Below are 22,026 nucleotides of genomic sequence, written 5' to 3'. Positions count from 1 at the left end.
AATCCCATGGGAAACAAGTTTCAAATTCTGGAGTTTTTATAATTATCTTGAAGTACCAGTTATAATTATAAAAATAATTTCAACATAAAATAAATTTGCATTTGATTTAGTAATCTATAAGAATCATAAACAGGTCATTCATTGGCACAGGCGCTTGGCGAGCAGTATTAATACTAAATATTAATACCCAAATTTTTGAAGTTCATTCAGCAAACATTTAAGTACTAACTGTGTGCCTGGTTGCTGGTTGAGTATAGTAATTGTTTATTCTCCCAAAAAGTTTGTTAGCCTTGTTTGGCTTGCTTTCTCTCTCACCAGGGCTTAGTGTGGTCCCTGCAACGTAATGGACATGTAGTAAGTGTGTCAAATGAATTAATGTGTCATTCAATGACTAAGTTTTAGAGCTCAGAGAATGTATTTTAGATACAGAGAGTGAGAATAGAGACAGAAAAATTGGTTGGAAGGCTCTTACGTGGAATCAGAATAGCAGCTGACTGTCTACTCACAGAGGAATGACCAAGGGGTACCAAGATGGCTGGAGTGCACAGGTGGTATTCACATTGCTCGGGGCAAGTGAGTGGATTAATATAAGGTGGGGAGCAAGAGTCTGTAGAGAGAATGAAGGACAAAGGAATAGGAAACTGAGGTTACTAAAGTTGAAGTGTTGTGTCATGAATTGAGAGCCTGGCGGGAAAAGTTTACTTGCGTGGATAGTTTGAGAGACTAGAAGGCTCAGGGAAGGTAAAACCAAAGTGTTGTGGGACTTTGGGGTGGCAGCATTTATTGAACAGCTTCCATATGCAAGGCACAAAGAGGTGTTGGCACACAGTGAAAGTGGTAGAGACCTGTGCAAGCACGTAGTTTAAAAGGTCCTTTCTGTTTGGGAGAATCCAGTGTGAGAGAGGTGATCTGTGAACTGGACTTTTCAGAACGAATTTACCACATGGAGATGGTAAGGGAGGTATTCCAGGCAAAAGGGGTAGCATTCACAATATGTGGACTCAAGACAATGCAGAATCTTTCAGGAACAAGACATTGTCTTTGGTGTTGGTGGGGAAAATGTGGACAAGCCCTAATGCAGTACTTGAGACTTGATTCTCTGAGCATTAGAGAGTCTTTGAAGGTTTTTAAAGAGGAGAGTGACATTAGATGACCATGCACTAGAAAACCCACTCTGGCTTAACTACAGAGGTGGGTTTAGTCATGATTCTAAACCCTGGCTTCAATTTAACATCACCTGGACAGATATTAAAAATTTCAAATCCTAGGCTGCAGTGTAGATTAATTAAATCAGAATCTATGGCAGTGGAACTCAGACATCAGTATTATTTAAATCCCCAGGTGATTCCAATGTGCAAACAGTTGCACACCAATGGTTTAGAGTAGGGGTTGGCAAACTCTTTCTGTAGAAGGCCAGACAGTCAATATTTTGGGCTTTACAGGATATACAGTGTCTGTTGTAAGCATTCAGCCCTGCCATTATGGCACGAAAGCAGCCACAGACAATACAGGAAAGAAAGAGCATGGCTGTGTTCCAATAAAACTTTACAGAAATTCAGATTTCATATAATTTTCACATGTCACCAATAAGCCTTGTTCTGTGTTTTTTTTTTTTTTCCCAGCCATTTAAAAGTGTAAAAAGAAATCACAGACCATACCAAAAAAAAAAATAGGTGGCCAGCTATATTCGGCTCTTGATTTAGAGGGTGAAAATTGGACCCAGATAGTCCACGAAAGAAAATTTTGCTACAATAATGCAGATAAGAAATAGAGTTAACTCTTTTGTGGTCAGTTATAAAGGCAGAGTGAAGATAAGTGATATTGAATTGATATTTATAGCAACTCGCGTTCTTGTGTGCTACTTTTGAAGTTGCCACAAAAAGGAACTTTGAAGGAACCATTGTGCTTATGTGGTACTCAGTACTCTTGGACTTTGTCTTTTTACCTTGCAAGGATTTTATGTTAAAAGGCTGTTTCTTTTCTAACTGCTTTTAATGGCTACTCATTTTAGCAACACCTATTACTACAAAGTAGTTAAGTCTCCTTCCTTTCTTATGTGCCAGCCTTGCCTTTGTTGCTAGAGAATGACCTTTCCTTGCAAACAAATGTTCTCTTTAGAAAATAAGGTGAGTCTGATATAAGAAGATATGGCTACTTAGATTTTATTTTATCAACTATTGTTGAATTAATGCAGAATTTCCTATTTGCATTTTCTTCCAGCATTTGTTGCCTAGTTAAGGACCTGCCAGGGTAAATGGTGCCACCGCTCCTCTACCAACCACACTGTGAAAATGAGAGGCTGATTGTTACATGTTCAGCTCCTCTAAGGTTATTTTAGAAACCATAAGGGCTGCAAAAAAAAAAGAAGAAAAAAGCGTTTCCCCACTGATACCTACTGTGTTTTAGAGTCAGTGGTACATTTCCACATTTGCCAGGTTATTTTATTTGAATACCATTACACTTGGATGAACAAATTCACTTCTCTATTTTCCAACTTCCACTCTTAGAATTCTGCTGTTTTAATGTCCTCAAGAAATGCTTACACATTACCCGCTCCAACACACCCACCCACTGCGGAGATTTGAGAAACTATAGAACCTGATAACTCTCCTTGAATTTGCTGTGACTGGAGGGAGAGAAAGAAATTTAAGACAGTCAACAACATTTATAGTCATCTCAATTATCTTGCAGATCTTACTAGAAAGTAAGAGGTGAAAAAAATGTGTAGAGTTAGAGCAGTCTTATTTTTCTTTATTTTCTCTATGTCCTTAGTTATTTCTCATAGAACGTGAAGGTATTATGTGTGCCTGATAAAGGAAAAACAGATGAGATTTTGAAATTTGTCTGCTTTTCTGAGTAGTTTTGGTTGTTTTGATTACCAAACATATTTCACATCATTGAAATTTTTAAACTGATTTCTAAATTTTGAGGTTCATGTTAAAATCCAGGGACCTGTTTTTTCTTCTCTGTGATCTTGAATGAATATTACCTTAGGGACACCATCTAAATATATACAGTATAAAAGTTAGATTGTGATTGAGTGCTGATAATGTCAAGTGCTTTTAATTAAGCTTCTGATGTTTTATACATTGATAATAAAATAAAGGTTCAAGGTTATTAAATTAACTTTCCATTTATTTTTCAGAAGCACTCACTAAGTAGGGAACTAAATATATAACAGCAGCCTGTTCACTGCAGCCAAAGCCTGAATGTGCCCCAGAGGAATTCCTGTGTAGAGTCCATTTCTAAGTAAAGAAAGAGGTCAGGAAATCAGGCAAATCTTCAAATATAATGAGGAGATTAAGAGTGAACATGCCTGCTAGAATTCTGAATTCAGAATGGCAAGAGCCAAAAGACAGAGGGGAACCAGTCTAAAAGAGTAATGGTTAACAATTGGAAGAGAACTTGGAGATTATCTTGGCTAGTGATTTTCAACTTTAGCTGCACATTGGAAAACCCAAGAGCTCTTCAATAATAGGCTTGCCTAGATCCCACCGTGCCACTTAAATCAGTGCCACTGGGGACTAGGACTAGCACTGGTGTATTTTAAAGACTCTCCAATGATTCTAACCTGCAACCATAGTTGAGAACTACCGGCCTAATCCAACTTTCTCATTTTACATATGAAGTCCAGAGCAGAAATGGCCCGAAGTCAGAGAGCTATTATTTGCTTGGATTTAAACTTCAGTCTTCTCTCATCTTCTTGTCTCCTTCATTCTGTATACTCCCAGTGCAATCACATCTCCTCTCTTCTTTAAAGTATACCGATAGGTTCCTGACTCTCAAATCTATGGTCCATTTCTCTCTTATGGCATCATACCCTTATATCTAACTTCTTTCTCATTATCTCTCCAAATGTCTCACAGCCGGCCACCTCAAACTCATTATATTCAAAACTGAATTCTTTCCTCACCCTGCTGTAGTCCCCGAAACCTGTTTTTTGTCTAGAGTCCTTCTGTCAGTGTAGGACACTCTTCTCTTTGTTATCTCAGCCAGAAATCTTGGAGTTTTCTTCTGCTCCTCACTCTCTTGTATTCCTATCTAATCAGTCACCAGATGTTCTCCATCTTGCCTCATACCTATTTCTCAGATCCATCTCACTTACCCCCTTTGCCCCTAGCTTAATTTGAGATATTGTCATTTTTTCTGAACCATTGCAGCACCCTCTCACACCATCTTTGGCCTCTAGCCTTGCTCTCATTCTCCATCTCTAACACCATTAGGAAACTCTTTCTGAAACACAGATTCGATCATTTGTCACATTTCTTGCATCATGTGCTCTAATCACTTAGCAATTTCTTTGATTCAACAAAGCTAACTCCTTTTCTCTCTGTCTCTGTGTGCCTATACCTGAGCTACTTTCTTACAGTTTATAAAGAGCATAATCTATCTACAAACTGAGTTTTCTCATGTTGGCTTGTGTCAAAAACTGAACTTCCATTAAGCTATTATATTTTCCCCTCTTCAACTAAATGCTGTCCCGTTTAGACTGAATTTAATAGACCCAGCATTGCCTACACCCTGACAACTGGAACCTGCCCCTGCAGGTATAATAGAAGACCTCTAAGGTATAAGACTCAGGTATAAAACTCAGACCTACCTGAGCGTCAGACCCCATCCTGCATAGTTACTTCACTTCTGAAGTTTTCCTGGCTACTTCATTTTTTTTATCCCTGACTTCAGAGTTTCTTGATGCTTATTGCTAAGCCCTGCCTCACAGTGATTCTCTTAGTTCCTGACTAGTTCTTCACCAAGGACCCCTTTGACCCTCAGTCATTTGTTTTTATTTTGTACCTCTGGGCTATTCCCACCCTTTTGCCTCAGGATATGGTCTTCTGACTTCTCTTATGAATGTCTGTCCCTGGCATGTGTAACTGACCAGTTCTTGATCCCTAGCCTTTACTGTCTGGAATTTTGACTCCAGTCTTCTTTTGGGATTTGTTTAGAACTCTCCTAGTCCCTACCACACCATCATAGCCTTGCTGTCTCAAGTGCACCTGCATGACACAAAGTTCAGCTGTTCAGAACCTGACTGTCCAGTTAGTGAGTTGGTTTGGCTCCTTATCTTTTCATTCTTACTTTTCTGTAGCAACATGCCAGTTGATTAGTTGACCACTTCTTGGGTTCTCTGCCAGAAAGGGGACAGGAAAAAATAAGTACATTGAAACTCTCCTTTCTTAGCATATCAGGTATACTTAAATATATATATTTAAGTATATGTAAACTTGTTTCAGTGGTTGCCCTAGAGTTTGCAATACACATACATTTACAAGTAATCCAAGTAAAAAAATATCCACTTTCACATAACACAATACTGTTTCACTGGTAGTGTACCTTATAATAACAAAATAATCCTAATTCCTTTTTCTCATCCCTTATATCATTCCTGCCATTCATTTCATAAATACGTAAGCATACATAATTGAATATGTTGTTGCTGTTATTTTTTGAACAAACTGTTCTGTTAGATCAATTAAGAATACGAAAAATTAAGTTTTTATTTTATCATTACTTTTTCCTTGGTCAGTGCTCTTCTTTATGCAGATCTGAATTTTAGACCTGTAATATTTTCCTTCTTTCTAAAGAACTTCTTTTAACATATCTTGCAAGGGAGGTCTACTGGCAATAAAGTTCTTCAATTTTTGTTTGAAAAAGTCTTTATTTCCTTCACTTTTGCAGGATAATTTCACAGGGTACAGAATTCTAGGTTGGTGGTTTTTTCTCTCAACTCTTAAGTTGTTTTTCTTGCTCGCATGATTTCTGAGGAGGAGCTGGATGTAATTCTTACCTTTTTGTTCCTCTTTCGGTAAGGTGTTTTTCTCCCCTGGCTTCTTTCAAGATTTTTCTCTCTGATTTACTATAATTTGAAAATGATGTGCCACAGTTTTCTTGGCATTTGTCCTGTTTGATATTCTCTGAGCTTCCTGGATCTGTGGTTTGCTTTCTAACATTAATTTGGGGAAAATTCCCAGTCATTATTGTTTCAAATTTTTCTTCTATTCCTTTCTTTCTTTATTCTTGTAGTATTCCCATTATGCACATGTCATAGTCTTTGCAGTTGTCTCACATTCCTTGGATATTCTGTAGTTTTCAATCTTGGTTCTCTTTGCTTTTTAGCTTTCAAAGATTCTATTCATATATCCTTTAGTTCATAGAGTCTTTCCTCAGCCATGTTTAGTTTACTAATAAACTGATAAAGGCATTATTCATTTCTGTTAGGATTTTTGAGCTCTAGCATTTCTTTGTGGTTCTTTCTTGGGAATTCCATCTCTATTCTCACATCGCCCATCCGTTCTTGAATGTTGTCTACTTTATCCATTAGAGTCCTTAGCATATTAATGATAATTGTTTTAAATTTCCAGTCTAGTATCTAGTATCTCTGCCATGTCTGGTTCTGATGTTTGCTCTGTCTCTTCAGATTGTTGTGTTTTGTTTTGTTTTTTGTTTTGTTTTGTTTTTGTTTTGTTTTGTTTTTGCCTTTTGCTATATCTTGTAATTTTTCTTGATAGTTGGGCATGATGTACTGGTTAAAAGGAACTGCTGTACATTGGCCTTTAGTCATGTGGTAGTGGGGTGTAAGGAGAGGGAAAGCCTTCTATATTCCTATGATTAGATCTCAGTCCTTTAGTGACCCTGGATTTAGTGCTTCTGGATTGTGAATGTATGCTTGTTTCTGTTTTTTCCTCTGCCTGCCTTAGATGGGATAGGATGACTAGGAGGGCTGGAGTCCAATAATTCCCTTCCCCAGGTAAGGTAGGCTCTGATAATACCCCAGCAGGTTAGGCTCTGGTTAACTAGTTTCCCCTGAGGGTAGGTCTTGTTAAGAAGAACGGAGTTCACTAGTGTACTTCGGAATGCTTCCTTTTCCCCTCCTTTTGGCAGAAGGAAGCCCAAGGAGTTTTCTTGGTATTTACTGTGGGAATCTGTTTGAGCTCCTGGAGGTAAATTTCACAATATGGTGGGGCCTTCCATGACTGGCTCTCCCTGGAGTTCTTAGCTTTCGGAGTTGTGTGCACTGAGCCTCCACTCCAGCATTTCATTAATTACAATTCAAGTTTTCCTACCTGAGCACCGGTTCCTACAGCAGCTTCACCCTGAGTCTCTGCTCCCAGAAGTTGCATTCCCTATATTTGCCTATTATTCTCTTCAGTTCTAGAGGCTGCAGTTTTCTCTGTGTCTTCCCCTCTCTTCTGGACCCAGGAAGAATTGTTTCTTTCTCTTCTGTTCAGCTTCTTACTTGTTGTTAGGTTGGAATGGTGACTTCCAAACTCCTGGCACATGGAATGGGAAACCAGAAGTTAGTATATTGAAATTCAAACCTGCTCTTTGGCTTCTTACCACAAAGTATGATGAAGGCTTGCCGAAACATTTATATTTTATACCTTAAGTTGATCAAACTCTCTGAAGGCTTGTAGGTTTTATTAGTTTTTTGAGACTCCAAATGTAGAAATTACATATTAGCTTATAATAACACTATTTTATTTGAGAACGCTTTAATCTACAAGTAGAGAATGATCACAGAAAGCATTGAATTAGATTGGGGAACCAAGAGAAGTTAAATGGGTGGATATTGTTACAGTTTAATTGATTGGATAAGCTCACCTTCAAAATACAGATTCTTATCACCTATGGAGCCTTTTTCAGATATGAACTTTGTTGTATGCCTTTGATAAAAATTGAAATGATTACATTGTCTGGAAACTTGAACTATTAAAAATGCTCCATTGAGGCCTTGGTTTTATCTGAAAAAGGGGTTTAAACATGGATCTAAAAGAGGTCACCAGTGTTTTCTGTTCTTAAAAAGTGAAATAGAAAAGCAGTTCAGGGAATACCTACAGGATGGAGATCTGCAGGTATTTAGCTTCTCAGAAATCTAGAAATTCTACCAAATTTTATACTGCTTCATCTTTTAAACCAGATTGCAGCCCAGACAGGCTGCAAGACTCAGCATGTACTTACTTCTTAATAACCTTCTCTCTCTTGGGCCCGATCTTTGGGATTAATGATAACAGTGACTTGAAGGCACCTTTACAGTTTGGGAATAGATGTTTGCCGTATTCACTGTACTTTGGCCACCCTCATTACAAGCTCATCACACAACTTGTTTAACATGTTTACTTTTTAAACACTTGGAGAATTAACAGGTGGTTGCATGACTGAGATGTTTGTTTTAACAAGTTGAAAAGTGGGAGGTAATTTAGACACACACTATGATGCAATAGGAAAATACCTAATTATTCCACTTTGGCTCAGCTTTTAGTTTCAGTTAAAACTGCTGATAGCAAGGCTCAGCAAGCCTATTTTGTAGCATAGTACACTTAACATTGTCTTCATATGAGAAACTGGCTCACTAGCAATAATGGCCATGCTTTAGTCACTTGTACGTGAAACCTTCTACTTGACTTTAGTGCTAGAACTTAGTAAAGAGTCTCTTCTCGAAGAGTATCTGTTATCAGCAGTGATAATGTGAATACAGAAGGTTCTGAAAACCCCAGATCTATTTCATCATGCTCTAAAAAGCGACGTATAATATTTTCTATCTGAACATAGAATGCTCAAAAGATAAATCCTAAAAACAAGACAGCTAATTGTTATTTTGCCTGATACATTCTCCTGATGTGTCAAGATATAGGTTATGATTGGTTCTTAAACTGTTCTCATTGAGTGAATAGAAGGAGCAAGAAATTTTGCTGGATAGTTAATTGTTCATTTGGTTTGGGGTCAGGGGGCTACTTTCAGAAATAGACATGGTCAAAGATAGAGATTCAAGATCAGGAATGGCTAACTTTTTTTGTAAAGGGCCAGATAGTAAATCTCTTAGAATGTATGGGTCATACAATCTTTGTCATAACCACTCAACTCTGCTATGTTAGTATGAAAGCATTCATAGACAATACATAATTGAATGAGTGTGGTTCTGTTTCAGTAACTTTATTTACACAAACAGGTGGTGGGCTGAATTGGCGCATGGGCCATCATTTGTCAACCCCTATTTTGGATTTCAGAAGATGAAGCACTGAGCTAATGCTCTGACTACACAGAAAAAATAGCAATGGTTTTCAGTTAACTAGACTAAGTTAACTGATATAACCTAAAACATTCATAGCCAAGACTTCACTGTATTTGTATGTAATAAATTTGTTGTCAGAAAAAAAATGTTCTTCCTTCAATGGCTTCTTTGGGGGCTAATCCGAGTGTATTTACTTATCATTTATACCCCACTTCCTTCCCAAAGTAATTTGAGATAGCTTATAATAAAAGGCATTTTTATCTATCAAACAGACATATTAAATCAAAACGCACGATAAGAGTCACACAAACAACCTCTGAATATTTCGTGTCCACCTGCCAACTGAAGCTGGTAGCGCAGCCATTTCTGGGACTAAACAGACCTGGGGATAGCTCCTAAGTTTAATATTGATGTGCTCCCTGCTTTATCTTCTCTAGCACAATTTCCTTTCAGAAAAAAAATTCTGCCATGTTTTATATTAAGTCTCCTACCAAAGGAAGTGTTAGTATCCATCATTTTTCTTCTAACTGAAGTGTACGCCAAGAACTGTTATACCAACTATGTGGGTGAATGGAAAGGAAAGAGAAAATTATAAGCTAATGAAAACTTTTGTGGGCAGGTGACCTGTTCAGAACAGATTCCGGGGCTCATAGAGCCGAGGAACTATTTTCAGTTGCTTAGAGATACATCTCTGCTCTCTGGGGAAAAGGGATGTTAAATAACTTTAGAGTTTGATGGTCAGAAGATTCCTGAGAGGTGGACGGATGAGGTAGGAATTCTGGCAGAGCATTAGGCAGGATAACTGTTAGTGAGTGTCATAATGTGGCCAAGTGATTCAAAGGACTGCCAGCTGGAATATTGACTCCAATGACAGTTCAGAAATAGGGAAACTGGTCTATGGGAAAACTATGACTGTGTACAGATGACTTCGATACAAGGTCTGAATTAATATCAAATTTGAATACTTAGCCAGGTGGCTACAGAGGATCATGTGGAACCCAAGTAGTGGGATCCGCTTAGATCCCTGGTATTGGAGAGGGATGACAGACGTCCTCATGCAGACACTGGAATTTAAAGGAAATAAATACTTCCTTAGTAAACATGGGTACCAGGCAAGAGTTCACGCCCAAGTGAAGATAGAAACAGCTCAGTTACCAGGTAGTTGGATTAAAAACATCAAAGTAGAACCAGATGCAAAACAGGAGCCGAATGAAGGACAAACAGGCCACTCTCATGATAAAATTTTAACATGTGATAATGGTTAACCCTATGATGTACAAGAAATAAATACAAGAAATAAATTCTACACTTGGCAGCTGGGAAGGTTTTCAATGTCTGTTTTAAAAGTGTTTTATCTTTTCTGTAAATTCAGAAATATTCTAACATTTAAGTAGAAAAGAGAAATTAAGAATTTCCAACTTAAGCTTCAGTTTCTCTCCTTCACTCTCACTGAGAAGGCAAATTGGTACTGTGTTTGGGAGGAGGCAGTTTGGCAGGATCTATGGAGGTAATAAACATGCATACTTTCAAGCTCACAAAGATATTTGTGCAAAGATAATCATTATATTAAAAAATTGAAATGAATTGCAGAAAAAGTTTCAGGTTTCAGAAGTTTTTGGATTTGAGAACGTTATATAAGGGATTGCGGGTCTGGATTTACAAACATTTATAGTTTGGCAAAAATAACTTGTGACGTGGAAAAAGTAAATTTCAGAACAGTATACGCAGAATGATCCCCTTTAAAAGTAATAGTAATTGATTATATGTGAAGATATATGCACAGCAGATCTAGAACCATACACAAAATTGTTCATGTTAGTTATGGCAAGTGTACAGAGCACAGGGTATGAGAAAACAAGCTGATTCTTGTACTGGACTATAATTATTGTAACATAATTGTAATTATAGTTGACTTTATTGTAACAGACACTGGGGGAGCGAGAAGTGGAAAGGGTACTTGAATAATGCCTAGATTCAGCTTGAGAAGAATCTATCATTAGAAGTGAAAAGAGGCTTCTCTTTTCATTACTATATTATGAGGTTTATGTGCCATCTTACAAATACTTAAGAGTTCTATGCCTATCTAACTCAGGTATTTCGTTTATTCATTAATTTAGCAAATATTTATTGAGTGACTATGGTGTGTGAAACACCATGCCCTGCACCTGGGCTATATAGCAGTGGCAGAACAAAGGCAGCTCAAGCAGACAGATACAAGTTGTGACCAGGAGGACTGAAGGAGGTAAATTGTTTAAATGGACGCTTGCTAGTGTTCAATTCAGGGTAACAGCAGTTGGTATTGCAATGAAAGTCAAAGTTTCCTAAATGTGTTTGAGTTTAATTTCTTTTCAGTTTTTTTTTTCATTTTAGTCTGTGAATTATGTATTTATAAAATAGAGTTTTTGATGATGATTGGAGTTTTGATTATAAAACCTTCTAGGAAGAGGTTGCCTGGCTGGCCTGTGACGATGACCCGCAAAGTAGCTTTGGTTTTTCATTGCATCCACGTGTCCCAGATTGATACTGCCGCCCTTAACCTTGCACAAGGAAGAATCTCTGATAAACAATATCTTAATGCAGATTGATAGAAAGATACAGAGAGATGCACATATGGATACACACACACACACACACACACACACACACACACACACACGCGCGTACATGTTTTTGCTACCTATTAACGCAAATGTTTGTGTTTTCTTCCACAGAAAAAGCAAAGAACAAAAGATCTTTCTCGGGTATTTCATTCTTACAATCCATATGATCACAAGGTAAGAGATGCATTGATTAGTGTATTAGGTAGTAGATGTCTTTCTCAATATATAGCACAATTTTCACTGATATATATGATTTTGAAGTACACTTACCAGTTCCATTTAAATTTCCATTTTAATTCTTACATCTCTCTTTAAAAGAAAACAGAAAATGTGTATTTCTGAACTAAAATAATTTTATTAGCATTAAAATCTACTTACATATTGGTACCGAAATCTTAAAGACTGAAAGGACAGATTTGGGGTTTTTTTGTTTGGTTGTTTGTTTTTTTTTTTTCTTTACCAAACACCGTAGGGATGGACTTGGTTTTTTAATTCGTAAAGATAGTTGAACTATTAACTGCCACCTCTTGGTTCTTCATTGCTCTTGATAGAAAGCGATCTTTCTAAATAAAAACCCTAACAAAAAGCTGTGCATAGCATTATATCTGAAATATCCACTGCTACAAGTTTTGCTACACAGAAGACCAAATAGTGTAGTAACCCTTACGTCTCCATCCCACAGCTTTACATACCCATGGCCAGTCTAGATTCGTTTATACCCAATGCTCTCCGGTCCCTCCCAGACATCTTTTCCCAGACATCTTTTCACTTATAAGTATTTCACCATATATTTGTAAAAGTTAAGGACTCTTAAAATAAACTTACAACTGTTTTTAAAGAAAATGCTCAACACTACATCTTCATAGGGAAATACATTACAAGATTTCTGAGAGTTGTGTAAAACTTCTATATCATGTAAGCTTCCAGTAAATCTGTTAATTTGAGGTGATTTCAGAAGCAAACAAATTTGCACAGTTGAATTGCTAATATAAACTTAAATCTTTATCTATGAATTTACAAGGAGACATGTGGTGGAGATTTTTTAACTAGCCAAAATAACTAGTGTGAAAACTACTTTCCTCAGTTGAGAATACGAAGATGTCTGGATCCAGAAGGAAAAAAAAAATCGTGCCAGTTGTTCATAGAAATTACAAGAATTTGAATAACTTATAGTGTTTTTGTAGTGACCAATTGACATAAGCACCAAAAATTAGTAAAAGAGGTATTTATGCTCCATGTGACTGTGGCAATATACAATACTAAACATTACATCATTTCAAGTTACTTTTTTGAAGTAAAATCAATCACTTTGCAGAATACAGCAATTTGTTTGAAAGAGATTGAGGGAGCCAGTAGTGTCTGACAATGCAGACGGAAGGTGCAGGCTGATAGTAACACAGCAAAAGGAATGAGATTAACCAGATTTCTAATGGGAAAGTTGCATTTTTTTTTAGGTGAGGCCATGTAATTAACATAAATGCAACAGTAGCTAAAGTTAACATTTAACAACAATAACAAAGGCTGTGACAAATCAAAGGTTTTTCCTGACTTGTCTAAATTTTGCCTACTTCTAACATTTTTCAAATTCACAGTTAAGGGAAATTCCATTATTCTTTTATTAGAACTCTTAATGGAATGTAGCCATTTGCAGCTTCTACTGGCTTCCTCTTCATATCCTTTGTGGCATTGTATCAAAGTCACCTCAGATTATTTTGGCTTCCCTTGTGAAGACTTCATTCCTCTACAAATTACTCATCAGGCAATGAGGAATTGAATATAAATGCTAGATGGAGTTCCTTTTGATCTTCACTTTAAGATGGGTAATAAATTTTTGTAAGTAGCTAGACTGCTTTATGAGTGATTTTTGAAGCTTCCAAGGCATGCTGGCATTGTTGGCATTCTGTTTTATTCTGTATGTGTAGTGAAGGAAAAGAGAAAAGTCTCTGAAGCAGCTCCTGCCTCTTAGTAGCCTCCTCCCATTTTTCCAAGCTCCACATCAGGGCAGGTCTGTGTTACTTTTAACCTTGTCTAGTGCTGATTATCGTCCACAAAGGCTAGAATCACAGGGACTAGGTAACGTGCACTGTTTTCTCAGTCTTGGAATGTTGCTCCCCCACCCCCTGTAAATACAATAATAGAGGGTTACGATTTAGGTTACTTTGTCTTTTTAATTAACCAATTATATTCAAACAAATGAGTTTTCGAGGTAGATGGGTTTGAGTGTAAAACATTTTATAAGAGATAGTTAAAGTCAGTTTAAACATCTCATGCTCAATGAGATTTCTGGGGTGATCTTTAGGTTAAATATATACATGTATCGTAAGTGAAAGCTTATGTAAAATAAAATGTAGGCTGTCTGGGATTTGCTTTAAAAAAATTTCAAGGAGGGGAGTGGGTAGCATAGAGGAAAATAAGATTGGCCATGTATTGATGATTATTGAAAATGAATGATGAGTTTTGTGGGGGTTCATCATTCTATTCTGTGTATTTTTTTCCTTCATGATTGAAGTTTTCTATAATAAAAAAGCTGCAAAAAGTAAACTGTGATCTGCTCCTTGGAGTGGATGTTATGGTATTCCTTTCCTCTCTAACTAGATTCCTTTTATTGTTAATACTTCCCTCATATAAATTTATAACAAAGAAGGAATACTCTGCGTTTTAGTGGATTCATTATACTGAGTAAACTCAGAAATACAACTCCTGTTCTGAAGTTGACATAATTTCCTGGGGCTTCATCCCAAATTATAGCGGGTCACTTAAATGATAGCCTTGCCTACTAGAAACTGTTAAAACAGTTGTAATTTCAAAGGATGGTTAGTGCAACCGTTTTGTTCTCAGGGAGTCAGTTATATTTGCTGTTCTTTCCTTCCCCCAAGATTGCTCCTGCCTAACCCCAGACACAGGAAAGTCACCAGGTTAAACAAACTGTGTTGTTTGACTCAGGCCAGGTGCACTTCTTAATAGTATTCTAAAGTCATTGTTTAGGTTGTTAATGGTCAGTTGGTTTTCTCTTAAATGCTGTTACAAAAAGCAAACAAAGCTTAGAGCAAAATGTGCACTCAGAATGAGTATTAAGGAAAATACTGGAGACTGGAAGAATTTCATTTTGGACTGTTACCTCTGTGGTTCCATGTCTATTTTAAAAATATGTTTTTCAGGAGTCCTTATAATATAGACATACAGAAAGGCTTTGACCAAAGCTAATTCCCACTTATCTGACCTAATAAAAGAGAATATTGGTAAAGAGAATCTAAAGCAGTAGGTAATCTGATTATGTTTTATACATTATATTCTTTCTTCAGTTATTTTAATAAACACATAATAAACATTGCTTGTAATTTCTAAAAACACATCATACTAACAACCAGGAGAGGTTTAGGGCCAGAGGCCTTCTAGGTGACAGAAGCCAACCTAGAGTTGAATTTTCCTTTGGCTAATTCAAGGATAAGTAAAGCAGGCTATAATTAGAACACTTATATTAAAGTTATGCAAATTAGCATGTGCTTTTTGTCTTTGGCCTGAAGAAAATATTGCTATGCATATAAAAGATGTCTCTTATTTCTTTCCTTACTTCTTTTCCTGTTACATTTTATCAGAATTAGGTGTTCAGGGAGAAATGTAGGTTTATTAGCTAAATACAGATGTTTATAATCTGCTAATGTGAAAAGCTATTATAAAATATGAAAATGCTTGGAAGGAAAAAGTTACAAAATTCTGTTTAGGTTTATAGTGGTTTTTAACATCTGCAAAGTTGACAGAGTTCCTAAACACACTTAGTCTATGTGAATTAATACATACTCAACCATTAAAAGTGAATCTTTAACAGGTTGTCACTATTTAGTTTCTGAATTTTGTGAAGTAGGCTTCTCATTTTCTTTTAATGACTATTGCTATTTTAATAATTTTCTACATCTGTAGACATAAATCAGCAGATACACCTGGGAAGTAACATTATTGTATAGCTCCTGGATTGCCGAAATAAGCTTTTTCTTTTGGTGACTAGTGTTATTTTAATAATATTTCTACATACACAGACATATATCAGTTGAACTGTAAACAAATTTATATGTCAAAAAAAAAATCTATGTATGAATACACTTGAAAAGTTAGCATATGAATAGATAGAAAACGAACATTAGTGTTTTATTCAGCCAGAGGTCTTTTGTGTAGCAATCTCAGCTCTATAAAACACAGCTCAAACCTGCAAGTAAGCCAGCCTGGGCCCAGACTGTCAAAATTACTATTTAATTCTCCCCACCTCATTACTTCTTCAGTCCCCCATCCACAAGCAGGCCACTTAAAACAAAAATAGTTCTAACAAACAAAGATGCCTGGTTTCCCAAACCACATTCAACCCTAGCAGCAGTTAAAAAGAGGGTGGTTATTGCTTCAAGAAGTCAGAGCTCCATTAAGAAGTGGCAGCATTCTAAATGAAGGCAAGGCCAAGACCATAAAAACTATGTCATTAACAGAGGAACTCTGAAAGTGCAGCTGCCCAGAATCATTTAATTTGGACCCAGATACCCAAATATCCCTATACATTTTAGTAGTCCTGAGGTAAAATAATTGGGCCTAAATTGCGTTAAAAAAATTTTTAAAAAATAAAAAAATTAAATAAACATGTTTTGTTTTAAAACAGTAGAGATGTGTATAACTTATTTTTAGAAACATTGATATTTTAAGAATAAATTTTATTTATCTTAAAAACACTTAAGAACAGCTGGTTCTTAATAAGGTTGGATAAATGAAGTATTACGGCAGAGACTGGTTTTAAAAAAGAGAAACAGTGAAAGAATGGTTGAATGTGTGTTGGTAGTTGGGTAAAGGACAAAAAATGTGTGAGCATAAAGGACGAGGAGGATAGAACAAATATTCTCTCAAATTACTCATTTATATAATTAGATACTATAAAGGTATTTAAGTCTTTGAGAATATTATAAGATATTTTTATCTTAAAAATTACTCTAGGAGTAACTCGAGTGGAATAATTATGTTAATGTATCAGTACAATGCATTTTTAATTGCAGTGTTAAATATACAAAAAATATTGTTATGTATTTCTAAAATCCACATTTTCTAAGACTACCATAAGGACTGTCGTTAATACAAATGTGTCTGGGAATTCATATCTGCTAGTATACGGTGAAATATTATATAATAAAAAGTATAAAATATTTCCTGCAGCTCCGTTTGGACAGATGCATACAGCAAAAATCTATTTCAGAAGTCTTAGGGGAAAAATGTCTTGGTTTCTACCACTATCCATTCTTCCCTAAGAGACTAATAGTCTCTGTAACATCAAGTTTCATAAATACATATATCATACCTTAAGCAAAAGGAGCAGTTAGTTCCATTCCGGAAATCATATATTGATTTACATTTCTCCATTAATCAGTTTTGTCTAGTGATTTAAGGTAACAAAAGTCACTTTGTCCAGCTCTTTATGTTTGAAGAATAATGGCCATTTGACTCAATCCTGAGGCAGCCACAGTGTTGTCAAGCCTTCATTATCCCCTGCGCTTTGAATAACGTAATGTAGCAACAGAGTGCTTTGAGTTGTTCTTCTAGAGAGGGAGATGGGAATTTGGATTACTGCCTGCTGGCCCTGTTGAGCTTTGAGTTATCTGCTGTCTGGAAATAGCAAATTCAGTTTTTAATGGATCCGGCACTCTATGATAGCCAGATTTTCATGGCACATGCAGATAAAGAAACAAGTTATTGATTTGGCATGTTTATGCCATGCTTAAAACAGTTCTCTGCAGCAGATTGTCCAAAGCCATTTGTACACTTAACTCTATTCCCCATCTTTGGCAAAGACTAAAAAATGTCTAAAAAGTCATTTTAGGGGTGTTGCTAAATATCAGGAACAATTGGATAAATGTCTGATTGAGTTCCCTTATTGTTATATTTTCCCATGTCATACTAAAACCATGCTCAGGTTATGGCCTTGAAACACACAAAAGTGAGCACTTCAGTACATATTAAACTCATTTATTGGCCCCATTGACTTCACTCTAAAGCCAAATGAATAACTCAACCTCAAAATAAAGGACATACTAAGTAAAGGAGCTCTCTTGGTCTAAAATCTATGCTTTCATTTGTTAAAATATCTTCCCTCCTAAGGTGACCATGTAATTGTTTCAGAAGATATAGGCCCGTTTCAGCTGTTTCCTGCCTCAAAAGTAAATAACTATAGCTACTCTTTTGCTTTCTAATCTATGCCAACCTGATTTAAAAGCACTTTCCTCATTTTTAACATTCCTCAGCTTATGATTCAAGTTGAGTAGCAGATCATGTTTGAGCCTAACTTTGATATTGTACCTATCTGTTTTTCTATTTTCCTTCCAACATGGCATTGTTCTAAAAACTAAACCTTTTTTATATGTTAGTTTAATTTATTTTGTTACTGTAAATGCAGGAATGGGTGGTATTGGAAGTTTGTGTAAATGGCAGAGATATTAATATTGTTAAAATGATATATCTAGGGACACATAGATGCCAGAATTCTCTTGCCACTTACCCTGAGGATTAACAAGGAGAATCGAATCTGATGGGGTTATTATTATTGTTGGTGGTGGTGGTGTTGGTGTTGGTGTTATTCTGTTTACAGGACACCATGTAACTGGCACTATCTTCAAAGCTTTACATGTGTAATAACTCATTTAATCTTTATAACAACTCTATAAGATGAATACTTTTATTATCTCCCATCTTACATATGTAGAAACTGAGACATGGAAAGATTAAGTAACTGCTCAAGATCACACAACTCACAAGTTATGAGCTGTCTAGCTCCACCATCCATGTCCATCACCTGTATGCCACCAGTAGCTGAAAATTCAGTGTAAGACACTATAATAAAAGGTGGACTGACAAACGCAATTCAAGCTTAAGGGGGCCTTCTTACCTTACCTCCCTCTGCCCAATCCCAAATCTAAATCTAAATAGGTAAACTTTACGTAGAAATGAAGGTGTGAGAAGGAGTAAGGAGAGGCAGAGGACAGATATAGACAGGGAAGAACATTGAGGATTCACTGAATGGCCGCTCTGTAAGCAGGCAGTAAAGCAGCCCAGCTTATCCTAAAACCACCACCCTTACCTCCACTCTTTCCCCACCTGATTAACTCACCATCAGCCTGAGGCAAAAGAAACTTGTTTTAAACTGGACATCAGGTCCTATTATCAGAGACTAACAGATGAGGACAATTAGGAACTGCCAGGCCCTCTGTTTCTAATAGAGCCCTGTCTGACTTGCTTTCCTCCCTAATTCCCCTCTGTGGGGGGTAGGGGGGGACAGGTTGGCAACACAGTGGTTCCAGTCAAAGGATTGGAATTCTTTAGGGCCAACACAGCAGGGGATGTCTAAGCCAGAGTAATAGGGTGAGTCAGCCTAAAAGCCTAAAAGAGTGAGAAAGATTAAGGAGAGAATCAACTGAAGTCACGATACAGGGAGATGGGAAAATGGCAGCAGGGCAGGTTAGAAACAGGCAGAATGCTGTCCTGTTCCATTTATCAGGACACTAGCTAGCACTTGGGATTTCCTTTTATGGGCAGGTGGGGTCATGATTCAGAAGACAAAAAGTATCCCAGGTCATTGTTCAAGAATGTAGCATATTTAGTAGCATATTATCTTCCCTCTGCCTCCCCACCGAAGCACACTAGGAATGTTAGTAAAAGGGAAAAAGCAAAGTTCATGATCAAATCCTTTGCTAACGTTCAGTATAAAAGCATTGATTAAGTAAATAATCGAAAGAAGATCTACATAGAAATGGCAGTTACTGTATTTTCAAATTACTTATCCAGTCTAAAAATTTCTCAGTTTTTACTGTCATTGGTTATACACTGCCTCTGAAATTCACTAGCATAATGAAGAACTGAGCAAAGGGGTACAGAGGAACTGCATCATATGAAGAGCCAGGGGACATGTATGTACCACCCATGCCTGGACATCTTATCCTCCACTCCTTCGACAACTATCCTTCTGCTTGTCCTCTATCATCACTCCTTGCACCAAGTTAAAATCTATCACCGTTCTCATACCCTGCCCCAACCCTTTTTGGTGTCTCACCGCCAATATGCACCACCACTTACCAACCTTTCCCATCCCCAATGGGATGACAAACTTGGCTAGAACACAATCCACTTGATCTGTTAGGGTTGCCAGAGTTAGCAAATAAGAATACAAGACACCCAGTTAAATTTGAATTTCAGATAAACAATGAGTATTTTTTTTTTTTAGGATAAGTATGGTACTATACAATCTATACAATATATATATGTATATATATATATATACACACACACACACTAAAATTTTTATTCATTTATCTGAAATTCATGTGTAACTGTGTATCTCGTTATTATCGGCAACCCTAGTTGCATGCCCATTACATATTTCACTTCATCAAACAGATAGATGAAAAGGAAAACATCCAAAATGGAGAGAAGTAAAAAATTATTTTAAAGCCTCCCCTGTATTTAATATGAAGGACCTGAGAAAATTTGTTCCTATTCCTCATTTCATACTTATATAATGTGCCTGGCCTCCTGTTCAAAGATTGACACCTATGACACATTTAGTTTTCAAACATTTGCTATTTTAATTCAGAAGATCAAACAACTTACTCATTTGACTTTGGTTCTCTAAAATCTCATGACATTTTAACACGAGAAATCTTTCTGGATCATTGCTTGGAAGGCACAAAGAAGTTAAATTAAAAAGTGTCCATATCTTATTTTTAAGAAAAGAGAATTTTTATATTCCCCCTGAAAAACATACTTTTTGTCTCAGCAATACATTTTATCATAAAATATAATTAATGACTTCTTTGTAGCCAAAGTTATTTTTATTGAGATGTACTGAGCAATGAGAATGCTTAAAACAAGTAATGTGGGCATCCATTAGAGAAATGAGGAAGCTATTATTGCTTTTTTCTTCTTTAGCTCCACTGCTCAAGTTTTAAGACTGTCGAGAGTCCTGTGATTGGTGGAGTGTGGGTTGATGCTGATTGTGGAATAAGCTCCCCAGGCCTGGCCTGTGTCTTCCTCAGCACATTATTAACAGCAGCTGAAAGGCCCCAGTCTCTGTGTCGGTCTTATATGATTACCTACCTTCGACACAGATTCTGACCTGCAGAATTTCCAGAATTCTGTTGACAAAGAATAGTGAAATGAAAGTATTTCCATGGGCCAATAATGTATTCTCCCTCGGGTTTTTGTGCAAGATCCGGAAGTCATGGTTACAGTTAGCATCTACTGTGCTTTTTTAGTATGCACATTAACACTCTTCTCTCGACATTGGAAAACTAAGGTTTTAGCATATGGGAAGAAAGTAAGTCAACCACTTTCTTCTAATGAATGTTAACATTTTCCCACTATTCAACACTCTACTTTTGGGTGCCTTTCAGAATTCCAGAGATATTTTAAATCCACATGTGTAGAATAAAAATAAAAGAGTTTTAAAAACTCAAGTTATTTTTAATTTAACTCTATTATGTGGAACACACATGGGTTAAGAAGGAGAATATTTCATTTTTAATCACTCTAAAGCATAATAATCCAGCTGCCATGCATAAAACAGGAATTTCTCTAATTCAATTTAGATATTTTTTGGACAAGGGTAATTTTAAAGCTAATTGTCTTGATTCTCCACTTTTTATTCTTATCAACACTCTTGTTTTCTAACTTAATTTCAAACAAAGTTTTAAGTTGATGTAGTTAAAGTTTTTAATTTACTCCCTTCCTCTGCCACGGTGCACTTACTTTCTTTTTCTTTTCCCTTTTTTTTTTTTTTTTTAGTTCGTCTCAATGTCAGCTAATCATCTTCCCCTATCCATATTTTTGTATTCATATTTATTACTATTGCACATACTTTTTCATTTCTACACTCAATTTCTTAGATGTTCTTGCTTTTTACCCTCCATTTTGTTTCTGCTTGGGAATATAATTCTTCAGATCTTCAACATGGCGCATTCTCATACTTACTTTCCTTCCTTTGGAGATAGTGATATAAAAACTCAACACTGGATTTGTCCATTCTCCCTTGGTCTTAAACTACAGACCTGGGAAGGTCCTCAAGGCTCATGTAATCCCGCCGACCTCCGCCCCATCCCACCTCTGCTCCATAGGTAAGGAGAAGGCCCCTTTGTCCTGCCAGACTCATCTTTAAGACCCAATTTAATTTCACCTTCTTTGCATGTTTTCTGATGCACACAGAGAATTGTTCTCATGCTGCCACAATGACATGCATATGTCTTAGTTATTTGACTTATCATAGTCTTAAAATTCTTTTATAGTTCTGTTTAAGAAATGTGAGGTTTTTTTCTAGGGGGCAGGCAAAATAACTGGGATAGATGCTCATAATCCATTAGGCAGTATGGCAACAAATATTGCATTGTAATTATTTTGCCTGTTATA

At 36.5% G+C, this 22,026-nt stretch overlaps 1 protein-coding gene and 1 long non-coding RNA gene across 10 annotated transcripts in view; one reads left to right on the top strand and one right to left on the bottom strand.

Annotated features, from left to right (window-relative positions):
- CDKAL1 (CDK5 regulatory subunit associated protein 1 like 1) overlaps positions 1-13,429 on the top strand; it is a 459,847-nt gene extending 446,418 nt beyond the window's left edge. For 5 of the 9 annotated variants that reach the window (XM_011362830.2, XM_011362832.2, XM_023532244.1 and 2 more), the window contains 2 exons: positions 11,722-11,803; positions 12,926-13,429. In XM_011362830.2, coding sequence (XP_011361132.1) covers positions 11,722-11,803; positions 12,926-12,954 — 111 coding nt within the window. In that variant the 3' untranslated portion in view covers positions 12,955-13,429. The remainder of the gene's footprint in view (positions 1-11,721; positions 11,804-12,925) is intronic. The other 4 variants (XM_023532245.1, XM_023532246.1, XM_011362828.2 and 1 more) reach the window with 2 other exon arrangements.
- Positions 2,496-18,869, bottom strand: LOC105293921. The gene is made up of 3 exons (XR_896031.2): positions 18,740-18,869; positions 7,065-7,271; positions 2,496-5,128 (listed from the first exon to the last, which is right to left on the bottom strand). It is a non-coding gene; the product is annotated as an uncharacterized LOC105293921 (long non-coding RNA).
- Positions 18,870-22,026: the final 3,157 nt, after the last annotated feature.

The sequence above is a fragment of the Pteropus vampyrus genome, unplaced genomic scaffold (genome assembly GCF_000151845.1).
Source record: "Pteropus vampyrus isolate Shadow unplaced genomic scaffold, Pvam_2.0 Scaffold80, whole genome shotgun sequence".
Taxonomy (NCBI): domain Eukaryota; kingdom Metazoa; phylum Chordata; class Mammalia; order Chiroptera; family Pteropodidae; genus Pteropus; species Pteropus vampyrus.
Note: the sequence above shows the minus strand (reverse complement) of the source record. Positions and strands in the feature narration are given on the sequence as shown.